At 42.3% G+C, this 23571-nt stretch overlaps 2 protein-coding genes across 9 annotated transcripts in view; one reads left to right on the top strand and one right to left on the bottom strand.

The window, feature by feature from the left end:
- cdk5rap2 (CDK5 regulatory subunit associated protein 2) overlaps nt 1-6489 on the top strand; it is a 31713-nt gene extending 25224 nt beyond the window's left edge. For 6 of the 8 annotated variants that reach the window (XM_006796770.3, XM_087843807.1, XM_087843804.1 and 3 more), the window contains 14 exons: nt 171-343; nt 837-1184; nt 1353-1478; nt 1579-1695; nt 1882-2071; nt 2972-3093; nt 3823-4035; nt 4154-4243; nt 4358-4620; nt 4704-4853; nt 4947-5085; nt 5316-5362; nt 5497-5551; nt 5959-6489. In XM_006796770.3, the coding sequence (XP_006796833.2) occupies nt 171-343; nt 837-1184; nt 1353-1478; nt 1579-1695; nt 1882-2071; nt 2972-3093; nt 3823-4035; nt 4154-4243; nt 4358-4620; nt 4704-4853; nt 4947-5085; nt 5316-5362; nt 5497-5551; nt 5959-6104 (2179 nt within the window). In that variant the 3' untranslated portion in view covers nt 6105-6489. The remainder of the gene's footprint in view (nt 1-170; nt 344-836; nt 1185-1352; nt 1479-1578; nt 1696-1881; nt 2072-2971; nt 3094-3822; nt 4036-4153; nt 4244-4357; nt 4621-4703; nt 4854-4946; nt 5086-5315; nt 5363-5496; nt 5552-5958) is intronic. The other 2 variants (XM_087843805.1, XM_087843808.1) reach the window with 2 other exon arrangements.
- A 62-nt stretch (nt 6490-6551) lies between these two features.
- On the bottom strand, nt 6552-23425 carry nup188 (nucleoporin 188). Its single transcript, XM_006796773.3, has 43 exons — nt 23317-23425; nt 21849-21903; nt 21619-21692; nt 21456-21540; nt 21294-21374; nt 21079-21123; nt 20902-20994; nt 20661-20780; nt 20335-20546; nt 19976-20090; nt 19597-19797; nt 18968-19048; nt 18786-18878; nt 18572-18691; nt 18357-18483; nt 18098-18256; nt 17178-17304; nt 16985-17072; nt 16778-16854; nt 16574-16688; nt 16368-16488; nt 16221-16287; nt 15477-15602; nt 15118-15358; nt 14823-15029; nt 14570-14739; nt 14392-14461; nt 14233-14300; nt 13899-14094; nt 11604-11681; nt 11419-11504; nt 11182-11327; nt 10916-11094; nt 10593-10793; nt 10400-10492; nt 10142-10294; nt 9248-9385; nt 9072-9146; nt 8755-8970; nt 8486-8617; nt 8331-8404; nt 7603-7732; nt 6552-7298 (listed from the first exon to the last, which is right to left on the bottom strand). The coding sequence occupies exons 1-43, from the start codon at nt 23340-23342 to the stop codon at nt 7119-7121; spliced, it is 5241 nt and encodes a 1746-aa protein (XP_006796836.1). The 5' UTR covers nt 23343-23425; the 3' UTR covers nt 6552-7118.
- Nucleotides 23426-23571: the final 146 nt, after the last annotated feature.

Genomic DNA, 23571 nt, shown 5'->3' on the forward strand with positions numbered 1-23571 from the left:
TTGCCGTGAGCTCCTGTGTCAGATTTCCCAGCTGTGTGTTGTTTGAAGCCCGCTGGTTATAGGAACATAGTTTTCTTTACTTTTTGGGGTTGCTGTTCCTTTTTCTCTCTCAGCAGTCATACCGAGGCCTCCCGACTGGTGTTAACACGCATCATTCCTTCTCCTTCCAGGTTGGCTAAAGAGCTGCAGGAGAAGAACCGTCTCATCCAGAGCCTGCAGAGCCAGATTAGACGCCAGAGTCTCAGCAGCCACCACAGCTCTCACTCTGATCTGTCCCACTCAGACAGGACTTCTTCCTCCTGTCACAGCAGCCCAACCACACAAGGTGGCAATCGAACCCACAGTAAGTATTTCTGGATCCAATGCTTTAAGTCTCAGAAGCCTTTTGTCAGAGTTTTACCCCTGATATTTTGTGCCAGACTAGGATTAATTCAGTTTGCTTCATTAAAAATGCATATTTTCTTTCCTTCTTGCCCATTGCACAGTCATTGAGATCAAACAGCTCCTCTTCTAGGTGCACAGGCAGTCTAGTGCCTGCCTGTAATACCACTTATTGTCCACTCAGATCCTTTCTGTTGCAGTGAGGCATTCTGCAGGACAAAGCTTGTCAGCCAATGCCAGAGGAGGTGTCCAGTTTCAATCCACTGCCACTTAAAGTTGCATTATTCAGTGGCACATATCTGTTTCAATCTTCTGATATTTTGTGACCAAGAGGCTATTGCAGTGACAAGTGAAGTCCTTTAGAAGCACCTGGAGACAAAGAATAATAATAATATGCAATTTGGAATTGAAGTGTTGGATTACTCATGTGTTGTTGTCTTCCTGTGCACGTTCAGGTCAACACCTACACTCTGATTGGACGGGTGCAACTGTGTCACCTATAGGAGGAGCTCAGGACGAAGGTGTGTCCGGTCACAGAGATGCTGGCGGCAGACTGCAGGGCCTGCAGAGGGAGAACGGGCGGCTGCAGGAGCAGCTGAGGAGCAGCGAGGAGCTTAACGCCACCCTACGCAGCGAACTGGATCTGCACCGCTCTATCATGGCCCAGACCACCTCCCATCATCAGGAGCAGGAACAAGGGCACGACCAGGGGGGCTCAGGGCCTCAAACAAAGGCACAGAAACAAGATGGAGACACGAGCGCACAAAGGAATGCTGGAGAACAGCCTCATACGATGAATTCAGGTAAATATAAAGCAATAGTAGGCTGATTAGCATGTCAGTTAATGACTACATTATATAGAGAAATGTTGTTAATTATATGAGCTGTGTGAGTTCGTTGCTAATGTAAAGAAGAGAAAAACCAACATGGAATATCCCTTTAAGTGTGCTTTATCCACGTGTGTCTGTTAGACCTTCTGGCAGAGCATCTACAGGAGATCAGAGCTTTGCGACAACGTCTGGAGGAAAGTATTCGCACCAACGACCGTCTCAGGGAGCAGCTGGAGAGGAGACTAGCTGAAGTGGAAAAAGACCCAGGTACACACCAAAAAACTGTCTTTGAGTATTTAGGGTCTTTTGTTTCCACATGTCCAACATAATTACATGGTCCTTATGCATGTGTATGTGCCATGTTCAGCAGCCACCAACATCTTCATCCATGGCAACGAGGAGCAGGGTCAGCTGACTCAGGAGGTGCGATTCCTCTGGGGACAAAACCAAACTCTGAAGGAACAGCTCAGCATGGCATCCAGAGGTATCGCTCTTTTTATGTTTAGTTAAAAATCAAATGATTTTCAGTAAGAAAAAGAGAAGAGGAGAGAAACGGATGATAATTTCTTGTTTTGTCCTTGTTGATGCTGATCTATAATACCCTAAATATTTTTCCTTTATCTCTGGGAATTACATACTTAGCAAGGTTTACAAACTTTATTTCCTCCAGACAAGCAGAAGGAGAATGAGAAGCTCCGGGAGACCCTGGCCAGGCGGACGGCCAAACTGGAGCAGAGCAGGCGGGAGTGTGAAGCTCTGGGGCAGGAAAACAGCCAACTGCAGGAGCGACTGGAGCACAGCAGCCGGGGAAACTCCCAGCTGCAGGATTCACTGCACCGCAGCAGGGAGGAGCTGCACAGGTACACACACAAACAACATCAGTCCTGATGGGGAGCACACATTTCTACACCACACGCTTAATGTCATTAAAGCACTCATTTGTGTAACCTGACACTCCACATAGCTACTAATGGCCATTCTAAAAAGTCATTACTGTTGCCATTATTCCTTACTGTTAGTACGTCTCTGAAACCTGAGCTCATCACTTGAAGGCTCATCCGTGAACATACACATGCACACGATGCTACAGTGATGGTATGTGACCTCTTGCCACGGGTCCTGCTGACATGAGGCTGACACTCGAAACCAGGAGTGTAGATTACTGTCAGATCACATCTCCTCTCCCTTTCATTCACCCGAGTGTGTCACTTTGTCTAATTCTCCAAAAGTTGATTCTGTTCATCTGGACGTAGCGTATTCTGGGAGAAACGTTTCGTCACTCATCCAAGTGACTTCTTCAGTCTCAGCTGACTGCAGGTTTCCCCAATCTTATAAACAGTACATTTGCATAATGACTGAAACCAGCCCACTGAAGGAACAATGGGCTGTGAGGTCAGTTCCTTAATCATGATTATGCAAATCCTGCAGTCAGCTGAGACTGAAGAAGCCACTTGGATGAGTGACGAAACGTTTCTCCCAGAATACGCTACGTCCAGATGAACAGAATCAACTTTTGGAGATTTATTTTCCTGGATGATTGAGAATGCATCAAGACACTTTGTCTAATGTATACACATTAGGCTTGTTGTAGGTAGTGTTTCTGTTTTATATGTGTGTGTGTGTGTGTGTGTGTGTGTATGTATAGATAGATAGATTGAGATATAATTTTTTTTTTAATCTATCAAATTTTAAAGGCAAGGCATCACTTTAGGCTGAATTTTTTAATAAGTGTTGGCTGCGCTTTCAATCACTGTCTCCAGGTTGCAGTGCGAGGTGAAGCTCCAGAGGCAGCAGCTGTCCGACTCCCAGCATCTGCTCCAGACGCTGCGGGTGGAGCTGCAAGTTTACGAAAAAATAAAGAGCGAGTCTAACAAACACAACGGTACTGCACGATTTCCATTTTTGTTTTTCAGTAGCTGGAGTTCTTCTGAAATGTTTGTGCTGTAGTCAGATTTTGGAGGAAGAAACTTTTACTTTTTGTTGTATAGAAAATTTTTTGGATCATGTTTGGATTGGTGTACTGACAAGATGATAGATTGTAATGAGAATGTCTAATGATATTGGCTAATAACTGGTGTATTGGTTTTTTTTTGGATGAAACATGGCCACATGGGGGCAGTAAAGAGGGAGACAAGGAGATCATCTTGAAGAGGAAACCCTCCAAACTTGTATTCAGTTTTGTTTTTAGCATTTATGGGTGTATTTCCAGAATCTTTTGATTGCACTTTGTCCACCAGATTTGACACTGTATAAACTAAGTAATGGTGACACCATCAAACTTCAATTAACCTCAAATCCTGTTTGGAATTCCTGCACTACAGTTTCTCAACCTTTATCAGCCAACATTCACAACATTTTATATTCATAATGTTCCTGTTGGCTGACATGATCAAATTTAAGGCCTTTACACACCAGACGTGTAATTTTGCAGCATTTATTTTTTCAGACCCAGTTTGATTTTTGGATTTTTTTTTATTCTTTTGTTCTTATTTCTCACATGCCAATAAAAATATATGACCACAAGTTTGTAGAAATGTACCTGTGGGGTTGCAGCAGTTCTCAGCCTCAGTGTCACTAACAGGAGGATATTTCTCTCTCGTTCGGCGTGCAGAATCCAGCGAGGTGGCCCAGGAGCCGTCCACTCACGCTTCCTCCGGCTCTGTGGACCTAGGCGAGCTGCTGTCAGAGATCAGACACTTGAGGCTTCAGCTGGAGAGGAGCATCCAGACCAACACGGCTCTGCGGCAGAGACTGGAGGAGCAGCTGCTCAGAGGACCCGGCCGCTCTGAAACCATCAACATTAACTACCTGCTGTCCTCTCCAGGTAAACGGAAAGCACGTTCCTGCATGCCGATGAGCTTTGATGGATTCAGAAGGCCACGTAGGCACTGCCAGGTCATGGCGGGTGTTTCATTTGCTTATTTATTTTTTATCACTCTTAGATGAAGGGGGCAGGTCACCGGGCCGAGAAGGCTGCGACACTGTCCATCACTCGTTCCAGACTCACAGAGAACACACCAGCGTCCACCACGGTAAGAAAAGCTCTTCAAAGCTGGTCCTGCAGCCAAATCACATATTTCTATGAAAGCAAATACAGACTGATGACATTTGAACTCTCCTGGATCTGCTATGTTGGATCTTTTCAGATGTGAGATATCAATCTCTCTCAGAGGTGGATGGTGGCTCGGTCAGCAGCAGCTCTGGGGAAAGCGTTTCCGGTGCTCCGTCTCGGTTGGTGCCGGGTCACCGGATGTGGGCAAGCCGCAATGGGCGCCACATTTTGGGCTTGATTGAAGACTACAATGCGCTCCGCAAGCAGATCTTAGACGGCCGGAAGCTGTCACGCAGTATGGACACGCAACTGCAGGAGTGTCTGCACACGCTTCAACAGCAGGGCTGTGACAACAAGGTGGGGAGCTCATCGTGAGGTTTAAATAGACCGAACTTTACAGAAAATAGAAACGTGATGTTAGCCTGTCCACATCTTTGTAGGTGATTGAACAGCAGCATCTGAAGAGTTTATCCTGCAGCATTAACACCATGCACCAGGTGCTGGAGGAGGCTGGCCGACTGCTCAAACTGGTGTGGAGAGTATCTTTGCCAGTTGGGAACATAGCAAGAGACAGCTGCAACAACCAGCAGGTAAACACACACACAGCACACATTGTGTATCCGGGCTGTCCAGTTAAACATCTGCAGACCAAATCCTTTCTTTCCTGCTATCCTCCAAATCAGGATGAGCTGCTGAGAAATGAGATAGCCCAACTGAAGAGCCGGCTTTCCCAGCAGGAGAGGATGCTGAGCGGAGCCATCAAGCGTCTCCGCACCACCAACCAGCTCAAAGAGGGAATGGAGAGAGTCATCATCGATCAGTGTAAGTTCATCTGCTTTTACTTTTAAACTGCACAGAAGATGAAATGTGTGGTTGAAGCAGTTTTGCAGCTATTTGAGTTTATTGATGGAAGTATTTATCAAGTCAGTCTCTCTGCTCCTGTTTTGTAGTTTTTCTTTGTGATATTATTTTATAAAGTGAATATCAAATCTTGATACCGGTATAATTATACCAACTGTGGAAATGAATTGTTTTATTTTTGTCCTTTGTAGTGTCTCTGACCCATGGAGTGTTGAAGAAAGCCAGGGGGAATTTAGAGGTACGCCTACAGTAAGAAGTGTATGACCTAGTTATAATATGTCAGACTAATGCTGTTACCCACAGTGGCATTTTCTCCATTAGTGAATTACTCCTCTTTTCCCCCCTTTTTTCCTCTCTGTGAAATATCGGTAGACAAATTACTGTACCCAGTTTGGCCTGAAAGGCCTGTCTGGAGGACCAGACGAAGGTTAGTGTGGATGCGTTGCTCTGGTTGTTTCTCCTGCATGAAGCAAATACCAGAATTTAAACGTGTAATGTGGGACACACAGTTGTTGGGAGGATCATGCCTACAACTGTGTCCTCCTAACACTGTATGAACTGTGTTAGGCTTTTTGATTTACGCTCACAGGGGTGTGTTTTGGGTAACCTTACAGCAAACATACTTTTAACTTTGCAACTATTCATTTAACAAGATGACAGATGCATGTCTGGAGATAAGATTGGAAAACTTACTTGAAATATTTTTTGTGCCTTAAGCATTGTTTTTGTTTATCCTGCATGTTTGTGGCCAAAGGTGTAAAGTGACCATTAAAGCCAGCCGTTATTTTTTATTTTATTTTTTTTAAACTGTACAACCTCAACTTTTCTTTTCAGGAAGTCCCAGTCAATGGCCAGTAGTAGACACTACAGACCCTCAGGCTGAGCAGACAAATGCCCCAGTTTCCAGACGGACTTCAGAGAGGCACTCTGAATCCTCGGAGGATCCCAACAGCGACAACTCTTTGCAATGCAGCTACTAAAGGTGCCAAGCACCGACGCAGCAGCCTCCCAGTCTGCATCCTGCCTTTCCGTCCTGCTGTAAAACTGTCACCTTAACCTTAGAAAGCTAAGCTTTTCCTACCTTATTGCACATGCCCTGCCTTTACTTTGATTTCTATAAAAAGGTACTGAAGTTGTAAAGTTTTCTTTAAATGCAAGAGTATGCCTCTGTAAATAATAATCTGTGCGATTCAGATATTTTCCTTTTATTCGTTTTATGACGCATATGACAACATGACTGTATTTTATTACTGACTTCCAGTTTTTACTTGTTGTCGTCACCTGTCAGTTTATGTACAGGATTGTTTAGATCAACTGTGTTCTAGCAAGTATGTGCAAATGCAGTAAAATAAACGGAATGCTGAAGCCTTTGAGTCTGCAGCAGTTTGATTTTACAAAGTGGATTCAAAAAGAAATTCTAATCAGAATTTGTGGTACAAAAGTTCCTTTATTAGCATATATGTTTGTTGAAGTAGAAATCACAGCGACCACATCAAAACCCGTACACTGAGAAGCACAAAAAAGAAAATGGCAAAGATCACGACTTCAAAGACATGAGAATTAGAAAAGTGTTGAACCGTTTTACAGGATAGGTTTTTCTATTACACTTAGACTAAAAAGATCAAGTGATAAAAGGTCGATTTTTTTAAGTAGCACTTGAAATGTGCCTGGTCCTTCCAGGTTGTCAAAGTGACCTATAAAACTAGGTCACAACGTGGGACCACAGTCGCTGATGTTTTATTGTTTAGTCATAGCACCAAGATCCCAAAGACTCACTCTTCATAATGATGAAGACATCAGGCAGCTTCTTGTGTTGACTTTTTAAATGTTTTCGTTGTGGTCATGTGATAGATTTGGCAAAATTTGGCTCCGAGTTTTAGACAACGTCCTCTGTGCAGCTAGAACAAGTACGAACTAATGGCTGCTGCAAAACAACTATTTGTTCAGGGGGAAGAAAAAAACTGCCTATGTTATGGTTTTATGGATATCCACACCTATCTCTGCACAAGTCTGACGAAGGCCTGAACAAGCTGGATGAATGGCTCCTGACCCTCATGACTCGCCTTGGAGCCCGGCGTAGGTGGTTTGGACTGGGTAGAGGGGAGGATGGCACTGGCAGGAGATGATGGCGAGCCCCTCCGGAAATGGCGGGAGAGGCTTGAGAGAAGAGTGCTCTGAAAAAGAAACGCAATCAAATGCATCATGCTAAGACATGGAGTAAGCATGTATCCTTTATAATACAAGGCTGCTGCTATTTTATGTCTGACAGATGAGGTGAGAGGAGGCATCCTGTTTTAATACTGTACAAGGTGCAGTTTAATGCCAGCTTCATGATTACACACTAGCAATAACTGGATAGAATTCATACATTTTTCACAGATACACAGAAAAACACACTTGTTGTTGGTTCTTGTGTTTGATAGCGAAAAACCCAAAACATTTGAACAGCTTTGGGTTGGAAGAGATGTGCCGTCTCACCAGTTCTGAGCTGAGCTCTTGCTTGAGCCTCTGTTTGTCTCGAGGGAGGATGGAAGGATCTTTGAGGCACCGAACAGCCTGAGAGATCAACACGTAGAAACAGTTCTCCATGGTGAACATGAGGAGTGACCTGGAGGGGAGACACCAGTTAATCATTTCAATATTTGTATTTGACAGTAAAACAAACAGTATCTTGGAAAAGATGCAATTGGCTTATCGTAGCAACCTGTAAGGAGAAACAGTTGCTGGCCATCTTATGCAACATGAGAGATATGTGTCTGGAAAGGTGTCAAACATAAGGCCTGGGGGCCAAACACTTGGCCCACTGAGCAGCTTTGGAAAACGTGAAGAAGAAATAACTCACATACACATATTTCAGTTTAACCCCAAAGCGTCGTCCTGACACATGTCTTTTATTCACTTTTATTTTTTTAAATCATGTAGAAAGACTGAGATGTGCTGTTAAAATCACATTTCATTTTCCTATATAAAAGGTCAGAAATTAAATGTGCATCTAAACATCTTTACACTGACAGTGGGGGAAGTTTCGTTGGTCTGGCCTGGTTACGATGCTAAACTAACAAGCGGCTCCACATTACTTCTTAGTTGCCACGTACCAGAGTGTCTCATTTTCTCATTAACTCAAAGCAAAACCCCCAGTTTCATTTTCCCACAGTCTGTTTCCTTGAAAGTGTTTCATATCTAGTGTTACACGCCATATCACTCACTTCAGCGCTTGGATCTCCTCTGATGAAGCTAGTGATGCTATACTCAGGGAAACCGGTTCCTTCTTCTTCTCCATCTATTAACAAACAGCAGAAAATGCGAATGCAATAAGCTGTAATGACCTTTGATTATAATAATAAAGAATATAAACACCTACCTCGCTCAACATGCTCAGGCTGACATTGATGGTGGCCAGCAGGGTCCCAAATGAAGGAGCCACGTCAGGGTCAAAAGCCGGAGTTGTGAAGCTAAGCACGAAGAGCGTGCTGTACTCGGCCAGGTCCATAGACTGATACAAACACAGAGACAGTCAGCATCTCATCACCTTTTCTTTTTTCTTAAAAAACAAACAAACCAAAAAAAAAAAAAAAACGCCTGTTTTTGAAGATCTGCAGAAATGTCACCCTGCAGCAGGAACAAACAGACCTGGTCCAGGAGTATCTGGCAGCAGTCTGGGGTGAAGTGCTGCAGAGTTGCCAGGGTTTTGCTGAGGATCTTTAGAAGACTGCACTGCACAGCTAGCAGTGCCTTCTGCTCCGCCTCCTCCCTTTCCCCTCCACCTGCTGCTTCTTTAGTTGATGTTTGAGTGGGCCGCTGTGTCCTGGGTAAGGGACCAGGGGGCAAAGCCTCACCGTTTTTAGCCTAAGAAAGAACAACAGAAAACAATCAGCCATTTATCTGAATGTATAAACAACAATCTACAAATTTATATTAAAGAAGAAAAAAAAGACTAAGTTTCTAACCTGGAGGTAGTGATGAAGCATCTTTTTGCTGTGGAGCAGATGGGTGCAGGTCTGGCACAGATAACAAAGGTTTACCTGAAGAGACAGATGGAAACAGAAAAACTAAATTACCAAAAGCTGAACAACAATTGGAGCTGTGCTCTCCTCATTGATGTGGTGATTTCCATTTGACTTGCCTGAACATCTCTGAGCAGTTTGGGCAGGTGAAACTGCCACTCCTTACAGAAGCTCGAGAGCTGCAGCAGAAAACCAACTGTGTGATCGGCCTCATCCAGGCAGGCCAGGCTCTGCACGGTCCTCACTGCATTCAGACACTGAGCGGGAGAGAAAGTGATGACTTTATTTAAAAGATGCCAACAAAAAGAAGACTGCAGGCAGTAGCTAGACACAACATAACAGGAATACAGTCCTGCCCAAGGGTCAGGAAGCTCAGTGTACTTAACAGGTCCACAGTTGTGCATAAGCTGCACAAATAACTGTTTATTTTTGGAACTGAAGGAGCACTTGGGACTGAGGACTCACCAGGCACTGCACTGGGTGGTCAGGTGCTGTGCTCATAAAAGACTGTCCATAAAAGGACAGGGACAGCAACAACACTCAGGTAGGCTGTGGTGTTTAAAGGATGCTTGGCTAATACTAAGGGGCCCAATGATACTTTTGTTGCACATATTTGGAATTCCTGATTTAAAACTAAATACTTTACTGCTAGACAGACAAAACAGGCAGGCTGAAGATGACATCTTTAGATTTAACCTCCTAGGACCTGGCGTCCACATATGTGGACATCACATTTTGGGATGTCCAGACCAAAATAATACATTTTGCTCTACAAGGGCCTGATATCCAGATACGAGGACATTATACTGCCACTGTTCTATCTAAATTCAAAACAAATGTCCTCATATGTGGATCTCATTTCTCTCAGAAACAAAAATCGGGTCTTAGGAGGTTAAGAAATTTCTAGTTTCACACCCACAGACACATTTAAGAGGCAGCCCTAAAAGAAGACAAGCATGATGACATGTTTTTGTCTTTTCCCTTGTTAACACAGTAAGTTACTGCAGTCACACCTGTAGTATACGTTCCTGATGCACTCCGACAAAGTCCAGGGCTTCGTTGATGAAATTGTAGCGCAGCGTCTTAAGCAGACTCTCCATTAGAGACATGCAGAGGCGGTACACCCCGGGCCAGCAGGCCAAATCCTGGGACTTCCGGGAGAAGCTCTGCTCAGAGACATGTACACACTATGTTAACTTGACATGAATGCACCATATCCTCCATCATCAATCCATGCTTTTATGTGCAAGGTGGGAAAAAAAATATTTCACCTGTGATGTGCCATTTGGTGAGACCTCATACACACTTAAAAGAGGGAGGCAGATGGTCTGAGTGACTCCCGCTCCTGCCACAGCTGCTGCCCCCTGATGGAAAACGGACAACATCCTCAACATCTGCTCAAATTCTTCTGATCTATAAACTGGGTTTAAAGTACTAAAGCGTAAAAGGTATGTTTGTGTTTACCTGCGGAGTACGGGCCAGCGTGAGCAGCAGGTGAAGTGCAGCCTCAGTAAAGTACAGGTTGCGTTTCATGCGAAGGCTCAGTTCAACGGCACTGAGCACTGAGGGGAGGAGGGGGACCTTCCTCATCACTGAGACCCAGTGCTCACCATCCTCATCAGTGCGGCACAGCTCCTTCGCCAAGTGGAGAGCCAAAACACACACCTGATTTAAAGAGAGGAAAAAAAAGTATGTTTATAGAGTACATGTTGGGACAATTGATCTAAAATAGATCAGAAAACTAAATAAACTTGAACCTTCATCAACAACAACCTCGCCACGCTTACCCCGTCTCTCTGGTCCTTCTGTGGGCCCCGAGGAGAGTCCGTCTCCATGCTGTCCTCGTCCTCCACCGTGTCTCCCAACTGGCTCGTGTGTCGCATGTTGTCAATAAGTGCCAGGGCCTCATCTTTCACCGTCTCACATACAGACAGCAACAACTGGGGCAGCTGGGAAATATCTCCACCTAGATGGCAAAAAACACACACACCAAGTCATTACCGCTCCGACACTTTCTTCAAACACAGACAAACATCAGATGTGTGCTTCTTACCGTCCAGTCCCTGAATCTGCAGGACAGAAATGAGTGCGGAGAAGATTTTGGCTTTGGTCCTCTCCATCAGCTGCTGGTCAGCCTGCAGGACACTCTCCAGGATAAGGGAGAGGGGAGACAGGATGTCCGGAGCTGAAGCTACCACACTGGAGATGAAGATTTAGAGAAGATAAAGGATTGAGGAGACAGCTAGTGCGCAGTGCTGGGCCTTCACTTGTCAAAGGCATGAGTACACACCTTCTCCACTGTTTAAGGAGGATGAGAAGTAAAGTGGCCATCATGGATCCAAGTCGAAGACAAGGCGCAGACGTGGGCGTTGTCAACTGAAAGAGAGACCAAGAGTTTAAAAAGTAAACTAGTGATAAGAAAAGAAATAAAAAGTTACAGATTACAGGAAAATATTTCATACTACGGTAACTTACAGCAGCTTTAGTCCCATCTAGGACATCCATGAAAAGGGTCAGCTTAGTTGAGTCCTCAGTTAAGTGCATCACATCAGACTGAAAAAATAGAACACAATCAAACATCATTTTCATCTGAGCTTGTTCTAGACTGGATTATCAGGAGGCAGTTAAAGTCTCAAATTCTGGGAAATGCACAAATTCTTTTTTTCTACAAGAAGCGCATGAGAAGATCAGTACTGCTCAACTCCCATTAAATATGACTAAACAGCAAAAAAAAGCCTGTTAGCTTAGCTTGGAGTGAGGACTGCAGGGCTCGCAAAATCGCTAGCCCGACGTCCTGGGGCTAGCGATTTTTCCAGTCGGGCTACCAGAATCTATCTCTGCCCTGCCCGTCGGGCTATCATAGGAAGGAAAAATATATGTCAATGCTTTTGCATTCTTTCGGAAATGTAGCTGGGTAATTATGTCATTGGCATCGGTGAGCCACTGTTAATATGTGACATATTGAAATCGCGTTTGAATTTGCGCTTCTTTTTTGCTTTCACTTTGCAATCGCGCGAACTGTGTATAAAGAGCGACAGCACTGATTGGTGAGTGACGACAATTTGCGCACCAATTCCTCTGACATCGTCTTATCAATCGTTGGCTTACTATGCAAACATGACAAGTGAAATCTCCCGCAGCAAGCTTAAACATGTGAGAGGTTGATCGCGCAGAGAATCGCTGAGCGTTATGTGAGTGCGTATGTAAAAGCAGCAGGATATATATTTTAGTTCTGCTGAGCCAAATAAGACAGGTCAGCGTGAAGAAGTGACAGACAAAGAAAAGCTTACCACAAAACGGAAAAGTTATGACAAATCAGACTATAAGGCAAAAAGAAAGTGCAGCTTTATGGTTTCATGGACAAACGAATTTCTGTGGCTGCAATATGACGAGCTAAATAACCAGGGGTGCACATAAGTGGTGCGCATTCGCTGTCAAAATAAAAGACGCATACCAGATAAGAAGTTGCAACGCGTGTTTGCGTACATAAGATTTTCTGGAGGAGGACAGACATTTGTTTAGAACTCTTAAAGATGTCGAAGAAGCTCCTTTAAGCAATTACTTTGGTGTTCCTCCACCTCCAAAGAAATGTCAGAAGGAGTCAGAACCACAAAAGAAGCGCATATTCTCGGAAAAGTGGTTGCAGGAGGTGAGCTGGCTTCAAACAAATGATGAACACACAGAAATGTGGTGCAGAATGTGCCGTGAAAATCCCACTCTAGCGGACAAAAACAGCCTTTTATATGGAGGCAAACGCGCGCTGCAACTTCTTATCTGGTGCGCGTCTTTTATTTTGACAGCGAATGCGCACATGCGGACCACTTATGTGCACCCGTGTAAATAACATATTGTTCTGCCGGGTGTGTTGTTGGTTTTCCCTCGATTTCCGAGTCGACAAGCGCCTTTGTTACTGGGACCAGTAATTTTAAGAAAGGCCCCCATTAGAACCCATGAGAAATGCAAGAAATGCATTATTGCTCAGTCTGCAATATCTTTCCCAGAACAAACACCAATTGCAAATAACATATTAAAAATAAACCTGAAAATCAGTTTAAAACGGCGTACTATGTTGCAAAGAGTGAACTACCACTGGCACAATTTAGCAGTCTTTGCAAACTTCAAAAAGCAAATGGCCTAGATCTTGGTTCCACTTGCCTCTTACCTGTGACTTCAGTGGAAATTTCAAATTCAGGATCTGACACAGATTCATGTCCTACAGTTCTTACAAGTTCACAGAAATTTCTGTTCAATTAGAACCAAGTATTTGAGTTGATGATTGTAATTTTTATACAATGTTGTAATTTGTGTTTCAACAATTTTTTGATTAATGTTTTGTTTCCTTTATAATATTGTAAAGGAAACAAAACAGGAAACAAAACATCAATCAAAAAATTGCTCTCTTTTTTATTCGGGCGACTTAAATTTATTTTGGGCTACCAAAAACTGAAGAGTCCCTGCCCGAAGGGCTACCAGGGATTTTGAAATTTTGCGAGCCCTGGACTGTATGCAGAGGAGAAATAGTAATAATGATACTTCTTTTTATTCTTACACATCATCAAATTTTCACTTGATTAACACAGTCAAAAATCTGATGATGATAATATTACCGTAGTATAACAGCTACAGAAAATGTGTACACATAATATCATTATTTACAAGAATTAAAATTAAAATGCAAGTGAAGGGAGGTAGGTTGCAGTACCATCATGAGATCAACGTTTTGCTTTTAAACGTAACTTTCGGGCCATGATTGTGTGTATTTGAACATACGTGGTTAGTGGAAAGAATCAGCAACATCCGCCAGGCAGAGATCAACATCTGGGCCTCTGTGAAGTAGCAGATGCCTTCTTCCTCCATCTCTGCCACATGGCACACCAGTGACTTGACGTACTGTGACCAGTACTCATAGCGTCGTGCGTTGGAGAACTTCTGAAGCCCGTCCTTCAAGGACTGTTCCAAAGAGCCGCTGCAATAACACAAATATTCATCAACGTTAAATATGTATAATCTAAGACATCATTGTATATAAAGGGATATGTATACAAAGATGTATTTAATATTAAAAAATAATGTTATTATTATTTAATATGGACTCTGAAATCACCTGACAACATAGTAGATCTCCAGGCCGATGATTTTCATGACAAAAGCGCAGGTCTCCAGAACGCAAGGCTGGGGACAAGTTACATTTTCATCATTTCACACATTTACTGACTTTTAAGTACTCATGGAAACAGTGTAACTAAGCAACACAGCAAAATACCTCTGTGGTGTCTGAAGGTGGGGTGAGGGTTCCAAAAAGAGGCGTCGTCAAATTCTCCCAAAACCTCTCTCTTTGGTTTAAATAAAAGAAAAAAAACACCATACAGCATGTTAATCATGTGGTTTTTCACCTTCACATGTTGTTCCAACTCAAAGCGAGACTGAGAACATGTACTTACTTTGTACGTAAGACAGAGATGGCACTATCCCTGCGATCCTGCCAGAGGGCCAGGAGGAAGGCCAGACCTGCTCGGTGTAGCAGCGGGGGGCACCAGTACTTGCCCTGCTGTTTGGAGTCGATCAGGTCCAACACGACATGAAGACAGCTCCACTCACCCAGCAGGAACTCCTACAAGTTTAAAACAAGGATGTCTTTAATGAAGCTGCAGCAGTGGGAAAAGTAAAACCAAAGTTACTTCCTGCACTTTATACCTTTGATCCTTCGTTTCCATCTTTGACTTCCAGGTTGAGAAAAAGCTCAATGAGGCCAGGCTGGGTTTCCACAGCGACAGTGAGAAACTCAAGGATCATGACTTTGATCCTCATGTCTTCCGTCTTGCTCTGCAGCCGAGTGAGGAATGCATCGCGGATGGCTGCTGCATCGCTCCCGAGACAAGCGTAGACCGACATGGGAGCCACCTGGCAACATGAGGTCAACGCCAGTGTTTAGTTATGTAACAAAAACACCAACCACATATTCACATATTGTTTATAATGGAAGTCTTACTGTGGCGAGCCTTTTGAGCAGCTGGATTGCGAGACGAGGGAGTGCTGGATCGTGTTTGTGGTAGATATATTTAGCTAGGACGACTATTAGGTTATTGCCGTGGCCACCGTGCTGTGTCAGCGCCTGTTCCAGTGGGGACACTGTGTCCGAAGGCGGTTTCAAACGGATTACGTTGTTTGTGACAGAAAAGGCCAGTTTGACAGTCTGGATGAGCATCTGACCAGGACCCTCAGAGCCACAGCTGGACAGCACCAAGAAAAAAAATATAATACAACTAATGTCAGTTAAAAAAATAATAATAATGGAGAGCTGAGTGCTTACTATGAGGAAAGGTTGACTGAACACATCCAACTGCTCACCTGCTGGGTTGTGCAGCCAGGACCACATCTATGGTGTCAACTCCAACTCCCATTATATTGACAACTGCCTGTCCAGCTTCTGTATTTGCAAGGCTGTAGATACACAGAGACTGCAGGCTGGGAGCGCTGCATTAACAAGGAAAGGAGTAAATAAACAACTACATGAGTAAAAAGGCAACTGTTAGTTAGTTGCAACCATTATTAATTAATCGACAATTAGTTTCATGATTGTTTGGGCAGGCACAAAGCAGGTGCAGTTACAGCCTGTAAAGTGTAACTTTAATCCACACAGAAGTGCCAAAAGAGATCCACTTAACACTGGCTCCAAGAGCAAATCAATCCTCAGACTTCCATTGTAAAATATTCAGTTTTTGAGCAAACAGACATTTTTCTAGAGATGTTTGTGTTTAAGAAAAGAAAAAGAAAAGAAGACATTCTAGTATGTCAGCACACATTAACAGCTGTTTATCTCCCTAAACAAGCTGGCTAGTGATTCCCATCCTCTCATCCAAATATGGTCCACTTCTTGCTCCCAAATAGCAAGAAGGAAACAAAATATTTTTATTTTAACAAACTGCAAAGATTAATGCACATTTTACACCATTCCAGTATTAGAGAATCATCATATAAGCACCCTTGTTATGTTTAAGGTTATTACCCTTAAAATCCTGTTTGTAGGACCTGAATGTTTAGCATTGTGACATCAGAGAAAATGTGCTGAAGAGTTCAGACACTGTTCCTTACCTGCCTTGGTCCTCTCCCTCTGGGCTCAGATTGAGAATGGCATGGATCAGCTCCAAAATAAGACAACCTGCAGCAGCACAGAGAAGCCAGTTTGTATACAAGTTTCATTTGTCTCCAGACAAGAAGCAAAGGGAAAAACACCCTCACCTATCCTCTCTCTGACACCATAGGTGTTGTAACGCCACTTATGGTACGTGGGCAGCATCTCCTTCAACACCAGCAGCACACAGGGGATCAGACCTTTGTTCTGAGTGCTGCCGAGCTGACCCTATGATAAAAATAAGTACACATGATGCACATTATAGTAGCAGGACAACATTTTGAAAGATTACATAACTTTTAAAAAATGTTACCTTAACCAGAGTTGTAATGAGACGAAGAAAGGCAATAGTCACAGCATATTCTCCCCTGGGCTGCTCAATCTGAACTAGCAGGTTGCCATAGTTACCTGCCTTCATCCCCTCAGCACTGAGGGGAAAAAATAAAAAAGTTGAGTAAAACGCTGATATATCCAAGGCATATTAACTAATACGTGGCACTCTGTTTGGCCTCTTTACCTTATGCACTGAGCCATGCTTGTCAGAGGGTTGGAGGCAAAGGGGAGGAAGCCAGTGTGGTGCAGACTGGACCACACCTGAAGATTGATTAAATAAATAAATAAATAAATAAATAAGATATGAACTGGGTGAAGAAAGGTCAAAAGCACTGGCTTTAAATCCCTCATTTTACTTCATGTTCACACTGCGAGCACTGAGCACACCCACCTTCCCTGGCATCCTTGCAGCCAGCACAGAAAGGCAGTTTACACAGGAAGCAATCACATCCACTGGGGGGTTGATGACGGATGTTAACCTGAGAGAAAAGACAGATTATAACACCAGAGTCATATCAAGATTATTTCTGGCAGAGCAAACAGCACAAAAAGTTTAATGTGTGTCACTCAAAAGTTTACTTTACCTCTGCAGCAACATGTAAATGCGTGAGGTGAGAGGCAGGAGGCAGTCAGACACGGTCCAGTCTGTGCTTATGATCTTATGGACTAGATCCAAGATGGGCTTCACGCGGGCACAGTGGGCTAAAACATCTGGTAAAAATATCAGTCAGTGATCAACATTCAGCTGATGAATGTGTTTCTTCATTAAATAATTCATTTTTAGGCATTTGGCTACTCCAGTAACTGGTGACATCAGCTACTGAATCATTGTGTAACTGAGTGGAAATCTTTACGTGTAACTGTTAGGATCTGTTTTTCTGTGATACTTATTTTAAAACTGTTGTGCAGGTTTTACAATCACTGTCATACCACATGATCATATGGCCTTAAGGACTTACAAGTCTTATCAAGTTGTTTTGCTTTCCAGAAACTCAAGCAGAACTGTATTTAATAGGTTTTAACTGAGTATATGAGGTATATATTGTGAATGTTACGAGAAATGCAAATAACCATATTTCTTGTCATGTTTATCACACTGCTCTGACTCTTGTGATGATTGCACTTTGTCCAAGATGCAGGCTGAACTCAAGTCAAGTCTGAGACCAAGCTGTGTTCTTGAGATTATAATAAGAAGTTAGTTTTTGTCCTTCAACTGTCCTTTCAGCAATGATAAAGCATAAGTATATTTGATGTTGTTCTTCTTTCTTGTTAATAAAACCACATGGAAAATAAATAAATAAATAAATACATACATACATACATACATACATACATAAATAAATATGTTTGCTGTATTTCCCAGACCTTTAAGGACAACGTTGTAACCATAATAACGAAAAAAAAACCCTACCCATCTGTGTATAAAAACAAAAAAATCCAAAGCAAACAATAACATTAACTTACAGATTTGCTGCGATTATAAACAAAATGAACTGCTATGTACCTGCAGTGGAAACAACATGGAGCAGCATCTCCACCTCGCATGTGAAGAGAGTCCAGGAGCTGTAGGAATACTCCCATCGTACCACGTAGCCTTGCTCACCTGGACTCATCACCTGGCCCAGCACTCCCTGTGGCATCCACAGGTTTGTCTGGCCTGTGCCTAATGGTTGAGAACACACATCCCAATTTAGTCACACAAGAGAAACACAGGGAAAACTTTCATCTATACTCAGATTTAACAGTAATAATAACACACTAACCGAGAGGATAGAGGAGTTTGGGAGCTTGCCTCCTCCACAGTGTCTCGTCGTCATTGGAGATGATGTCATTAGACTTATGTTTGTAAACTTGAGTGTAGAAGGACATTTTATCCAAGAAGTTGTACACCTTTCACAAGGAAGTCAAAGTATATCAATAAATAATTTACAGAAAGATACGTTGCATGTGTGTATGTGTGTGCATGTGCGCCATTTACCTTTTTAACAGTCGACTTGTTTGAAAGCAGTGCAGTTAGAAGCTGCAGCAAGGGTCCGATCTTATGAGGAAACATCCCCACTGCGCTGTCCAGGATCATTCCCAACCCCATGTTTGGCTTCTGGATTAAACATTTAATAAACGAGATACATCATCAACATTTATAATTCCATTTTATTTTCAATAAAAGCTTCTCTTCTGAGTGTTTTTCCCACCAATTCCCAAAAGATTTCAGCCAGACTTGGAGCAGAAAGGACCTCACAGGCAGCATCGATAAGGTGGGAGCTCTGAGTCGCCACACCATCAGTCTGTAATATACATCATAAGAAAGCAAATTATCACCACATGTTATAAATGGGTCTGTGAGGATCAAGACATGTAGAGTCAAGGTGCATACCTGTAAACTTTCTTCTTCAAAAGAGGTGATCACAAATGAGAGGAGACCATAGACGCACATTTTTGCTGTGCTTGCTGTACACTGAAGAAATAAAAAGTGAAAAAAATGATGGAATTTTAATGGAAAACAATAAGACAGTCACCAGTCTTTGAGCAAATGTTGGTTGCTACTTACATTTCTATCTATAATTTGTAAAAGTGCAGCATTACTTTACAGATTTTAAAAGGAAATCATCATGAAACCTGAGGTCTGGAGTTTAGCACAGGAAGTAAACTGATGCATGATGATCAGTATAATACATTACTATTGTAACAGGAGGTTTTCATTCTGGACACTTCATTATAGATTGGTTTAGATTAGTGATTTAATTAGCTGCTGATGACAAACAGAAGCACCCTGAGCGTTCTTTACCACTACTGCTCATGCTGCATGGACTTTATTTAAAGCATGGCTTATGATTTGTGAAAAAACAAAGGTGTGTATCAGCAGGACATAATTTAAAGCTATGTCAGATAACAGAGGCAGCATAACAGATGACAGAGGGAGTTCTCCTTTAAGTGAACAGAATTTTTTTTGCAAATTTGCTTCTTATAAACTTCTAAAGGGTCAATCAATCTGAAATATCTTACATTGTTCCCTGAGACTCCAAGACCTTTGAGCATGGTTGAAAGGTACTTGAAAACACCCAGCTGGAGGGCGGTGTTGCCTATCCTTCTGATTACAGGGCTGGTATCATCTGGTCTAAGTGTGTGTCTTAGCAGGACCCAGGCCAACAATACCGGTGCGTGATGAGGGATGTCACCAAATGTCAGCAGCAGCTGATCCATTTCCTAGAAGAGCCAGCAAGTCTTATGAGTATTTAAACACATTCTCATTATATGCTCTGCATGAGTTAACAGAAGCCTAGCCAATTTTAGCCTAATTTAAATGTTTCACTTTGTAAGACAAGTCTGTGAACCAATATTAACATTGAGTCTATGAATGCAGCAGCCAAAAAGCAAACTGAACCTTAACCACGTCAGGAGCACTAGAGAACTGGTGCTGATCTGTACAATCCTCAAGAGCACACTTGTGCAGGAAGTCTATGTCCATTCCTTCAACCAGGATGAGCGCGCTCAGGTATCTGCCGGGCAGAGAGACAGACAGACAGACAGGACATCAGAAACTACAGAAGGAATGAAATATTTAGGTTTCTGACATATCCGGTAAAAAAAGTCTATTGAATATGAATCAACTGATGATTACTCTCTGTATAGGAAGACATCATGTCACTGTAATAATGAAAATACTGAAATGTCTTCATAATGTCTGTCAATTAAAAATATCAGGGAAAGACATGAATCGCACATAACCTTTGTGCCTCTTACCCGATCCGGTCAACCAGTGCATCCATGCTCTTATCTACCAGGTGTCTGTTAGTCTGCCGCAAACCGAAGCCTTGTTCTTTGAACATCTTGGTGAAGTTCAGAAGGTCAGATGGGTTCATCTCAAAGTAAGCATAATACAGAAAGATGATCTCAAGCAGCAGAGACTGTTCTCTCAGACACTGCAGGAACCATCTTGACACCTGCCGCTCCGTCTGAAAAAAAAGAATATCTACATTATTTTGCATCCTTGACAGGAAAATATCTCCCACAGCTACCTCACAATAGGAAGGATATTAAGCCAACGCAAACCAAACTTGTGTCATCACCATGAGGTTTCCGTGAGTTTCCCATGTTGGTGCCTCTGCCTTGAAGAGACTCTCAAACTGCAACTGGTATTTGCTCACCAGGTCTTTCTCCAGCTTTTTGACACAGTCACTGTACTCAGCCTAAACAACATAACATAACTAAGGTTACATTACTAAAGCAACAACAATCCCAAGCACAATTAGTTTTTTAAAAGCTGTGTTCTACAATTTAGTGAGTAATGCTAAGACTGGAGCTTCTCACCCTGTAGGGATGTCGTTCATCCTGAAAGTATGTGAGCAGGAGAAGGACACATCTGAGCAAACACATGCGTTCCTCATAGTAATAGTCTGCTATCTGCAAAAACAAACACAAAAGCTGTCATACTTACTGAACTAAACATGTGCTGTGTCAAGAAAAGCAGAAGATCCGTGTACTGACCTTAAGCAGTAGTGCCTGGCTTTGCCGCTCATCCTTGAGTACAACCTACAAAAAAAAAAAAAAAAAAGTATTAATTTAACATCAAAACATCTTTTACAACATCCTTTTACGGTCTTACAATTCTTGTTCCTGTGATGCAACGGCAAATCTCAGTTTCACTGAAAACTACGAGTTCAGACAGATTTCACAACGAAAATATCTGTCAGGACAGATACCTTTAATGAATCACGGGTTCCTCTGTAGTCTTCCTGTAGGTAGCACTGCAAAAGCTGAACACTCTGCTGTTCATCGAGACTCTGTAACATGAAATCATCATTAAATACACACTACAAAATAAAGACTGTAAATCATTCTTGATTGAGATTTTGAAGTCTTACCAATAATTTACTGATCCTTAGACCAAAGTCCTTCAGGGGCTGTGCAACATCTTTGTTCTCTTTTACTTTCTCAGCAGAGGATGAGCTGTAACAGGTGATGCTTGCAGTTACCCTTTGGTTATTAACTACAGTAAATTTGATGTGAAAATAACTGTAACTATACCTGGGTGGCTTGTAGTAACTAAGTCCTTGATGGAGTCTATCCCAGTGTCTGTCGAGCTCTACCTCTATCTGAGCCTGTGACCATCCAACATTAATAACAGAGAGAAAAATCACTGTGATTGTTTTATTACCTTTAAAAAAGAAAACATTACAACTAGCTATTTTTTTGGAGCAATAAAGAGTCCAGCACACTTGTTATGTGCTGGACACTTTTCTGCAACAAGGACATACCGGCTCTCTCAACGCAGACCTCCCCAGCAATATGGTCCATAATTCCCTACAGCTCCTGGGAAACAAATTGGTTTATTTTAGAAAAGCAACGATTGGGATTAATGCATTAAAGTTTTTACAGTTTGCTACATTAGAACTGAGCCTTTTAACTAAAGAGGGATGAAGGTGTGGGATTTAATAAGTGTGCACTTCTGTCCACCCTTTTTTAAATATGTAAACTAAATCAGCAAATGTGTAGCAATATTGTACCCTGTTTTAGTTTATTTACAATCAGCAATTTTTTGTTCAATTTTAAAAAAATAACTTTCTATGAATTGGTTACATGTTTGAAAGAAACTGAACAAAGCAAAACAAACTTGCCCTGATGCCATCAAACAAAAAGACAGACCTACTTCCCAAAACTATAAACACTTCCCCCATTTTCATACATGACTCACTTTTTGTGGGAAGAAAAAGAAAGGATAGGAAACTCAGTATGTCCGTAGGGTCCAGAAAGATTTGCATGGAAGCATTAAAAATAACGATTATCTTTATATTTCCAATCATGTTAGTTTAGAGTGTGTAAAAATGGACAGACTATTTAAAGCAATCACTGTAATTCCTACACAGTTAATGCAACTTTTTTGGTAAACCTTGCACAAAATTAAAACTCAAAGTCTGCAGTTTGATGACATTTTAGTTATTTATTTTACATCTACTGTGGTGAGGTACTAAGACAACAACATAAAAATTCTGTCCATGGCAGCATACTTTTTGACCAGACTTGAGATGTCACCGGTACTTTAAAGCTCAATACATGTTTGCATACATAAACATTTGTTGGGGTCCTCAATATGAGTCTGTTGTCTTGTTATTATGATATTCATGGACATGCTTTAAATACCTCTCTTCAATGATAGCCCTTCATCAGCGTTCCCTAAAACTAAATTAGTTTTTTTGTACTTACAGAGATGGATAGGCTTTTGCGATTTGTTGTCAAGTCTAACTCTTTTTAGTTTGTTTTGGAGGTCAAGTTTAAAGATTTTAAACCTACCTCAGCTGTTTTCTTGACCGTATCAAAACAGTAGAGTTAGCTTCTCAATTAACACCAACTAAACAAGCCCAGCGGTTACTGAATGTAACGGAGAGTCGACGGCTTTATCTCGCTGTAAGTACGGTGTCTTTAAATAAACCAGCGCCGTTAATACAATATCTAATGTAAACAGTTTGCAGTGGCGGTATGCTGTTGTTGACATGCGGCTGGCACACCGCGCTACTGAAAAGCCATTCAAATCTTTAGCGGCTAATACTTGCTAAGCTAAGTGAGCGTGGTGCTAACTGCTCAAACGCAAAAAGTGAAATATACACATCACTGCTGGTCTAATTTAGTAAACAGGAGCTCTGTGTAGAAATGATACCCACTGGTAAACACTGCAAAAATAACTCAAACAACGCACACTTTAGCTAAAGTAAGTTGCTATGTGCCTACCTGACGCTCATCTCCGATTCCGCCATCTTCGCGTCTGCTATGTGATTGGTTGTTGTGCTGGCTCGTCAGTGACGTCGAAAGCGCCTTCGTTACCCTCGGAGCCAACGGCTGGGAGCCTTGTTCTTCTTCGTGAAGCAGCGGGCGTCCTGAGTTCAACTTTAACGCCATCCTCTGGAGTAAAATAAACACATCCCTATCGCCTCCATACCTTTTCGAAAATATTTATACTACATTTTGGCAAAACTTCTGTGTTTC

The sequence above is a fragment of the Neolamprologus brichardi genome, chromosome 7 (genome assembly GCF_056152115.1).
Source record: "Neolamprologus brichardi isolate AB-2024 chromosome 7, ASM5615211v1, whole genome shotgun sequence".
Classification (NCBI taxonomy): domain Eukaryota; kingdom Metazoa; phylum Chordata; class Actinopteri; order Cichliformes; family Cichlidae; genus Neolamprologus; species Neolamprologus brichardi.

Excerpts from the sequence above, each read along its gene's own strand:
- nup188 (XM_006796773.3), bottom strand. The coding sequence starts at position 23,342 with ATGGCGGAATCGGAGATGAGCGTCAG. Across the intron at positions 16,689-16,777 it reads AGCATGGCTCAGTGCATAAG|TGCTGAGGGGATGAAGGCAG; the intron begins GTAAAGAGGCCA and ends TTTTCCCCTCAG. Across the intron at positions 7,733-8,330 it reads GAGGAGATCCAAGCGCTGAA|GTCACTCCTCATGTTCACCA; the intron begins GTGAGTGATATG and ends TCTCCCCTCCAG.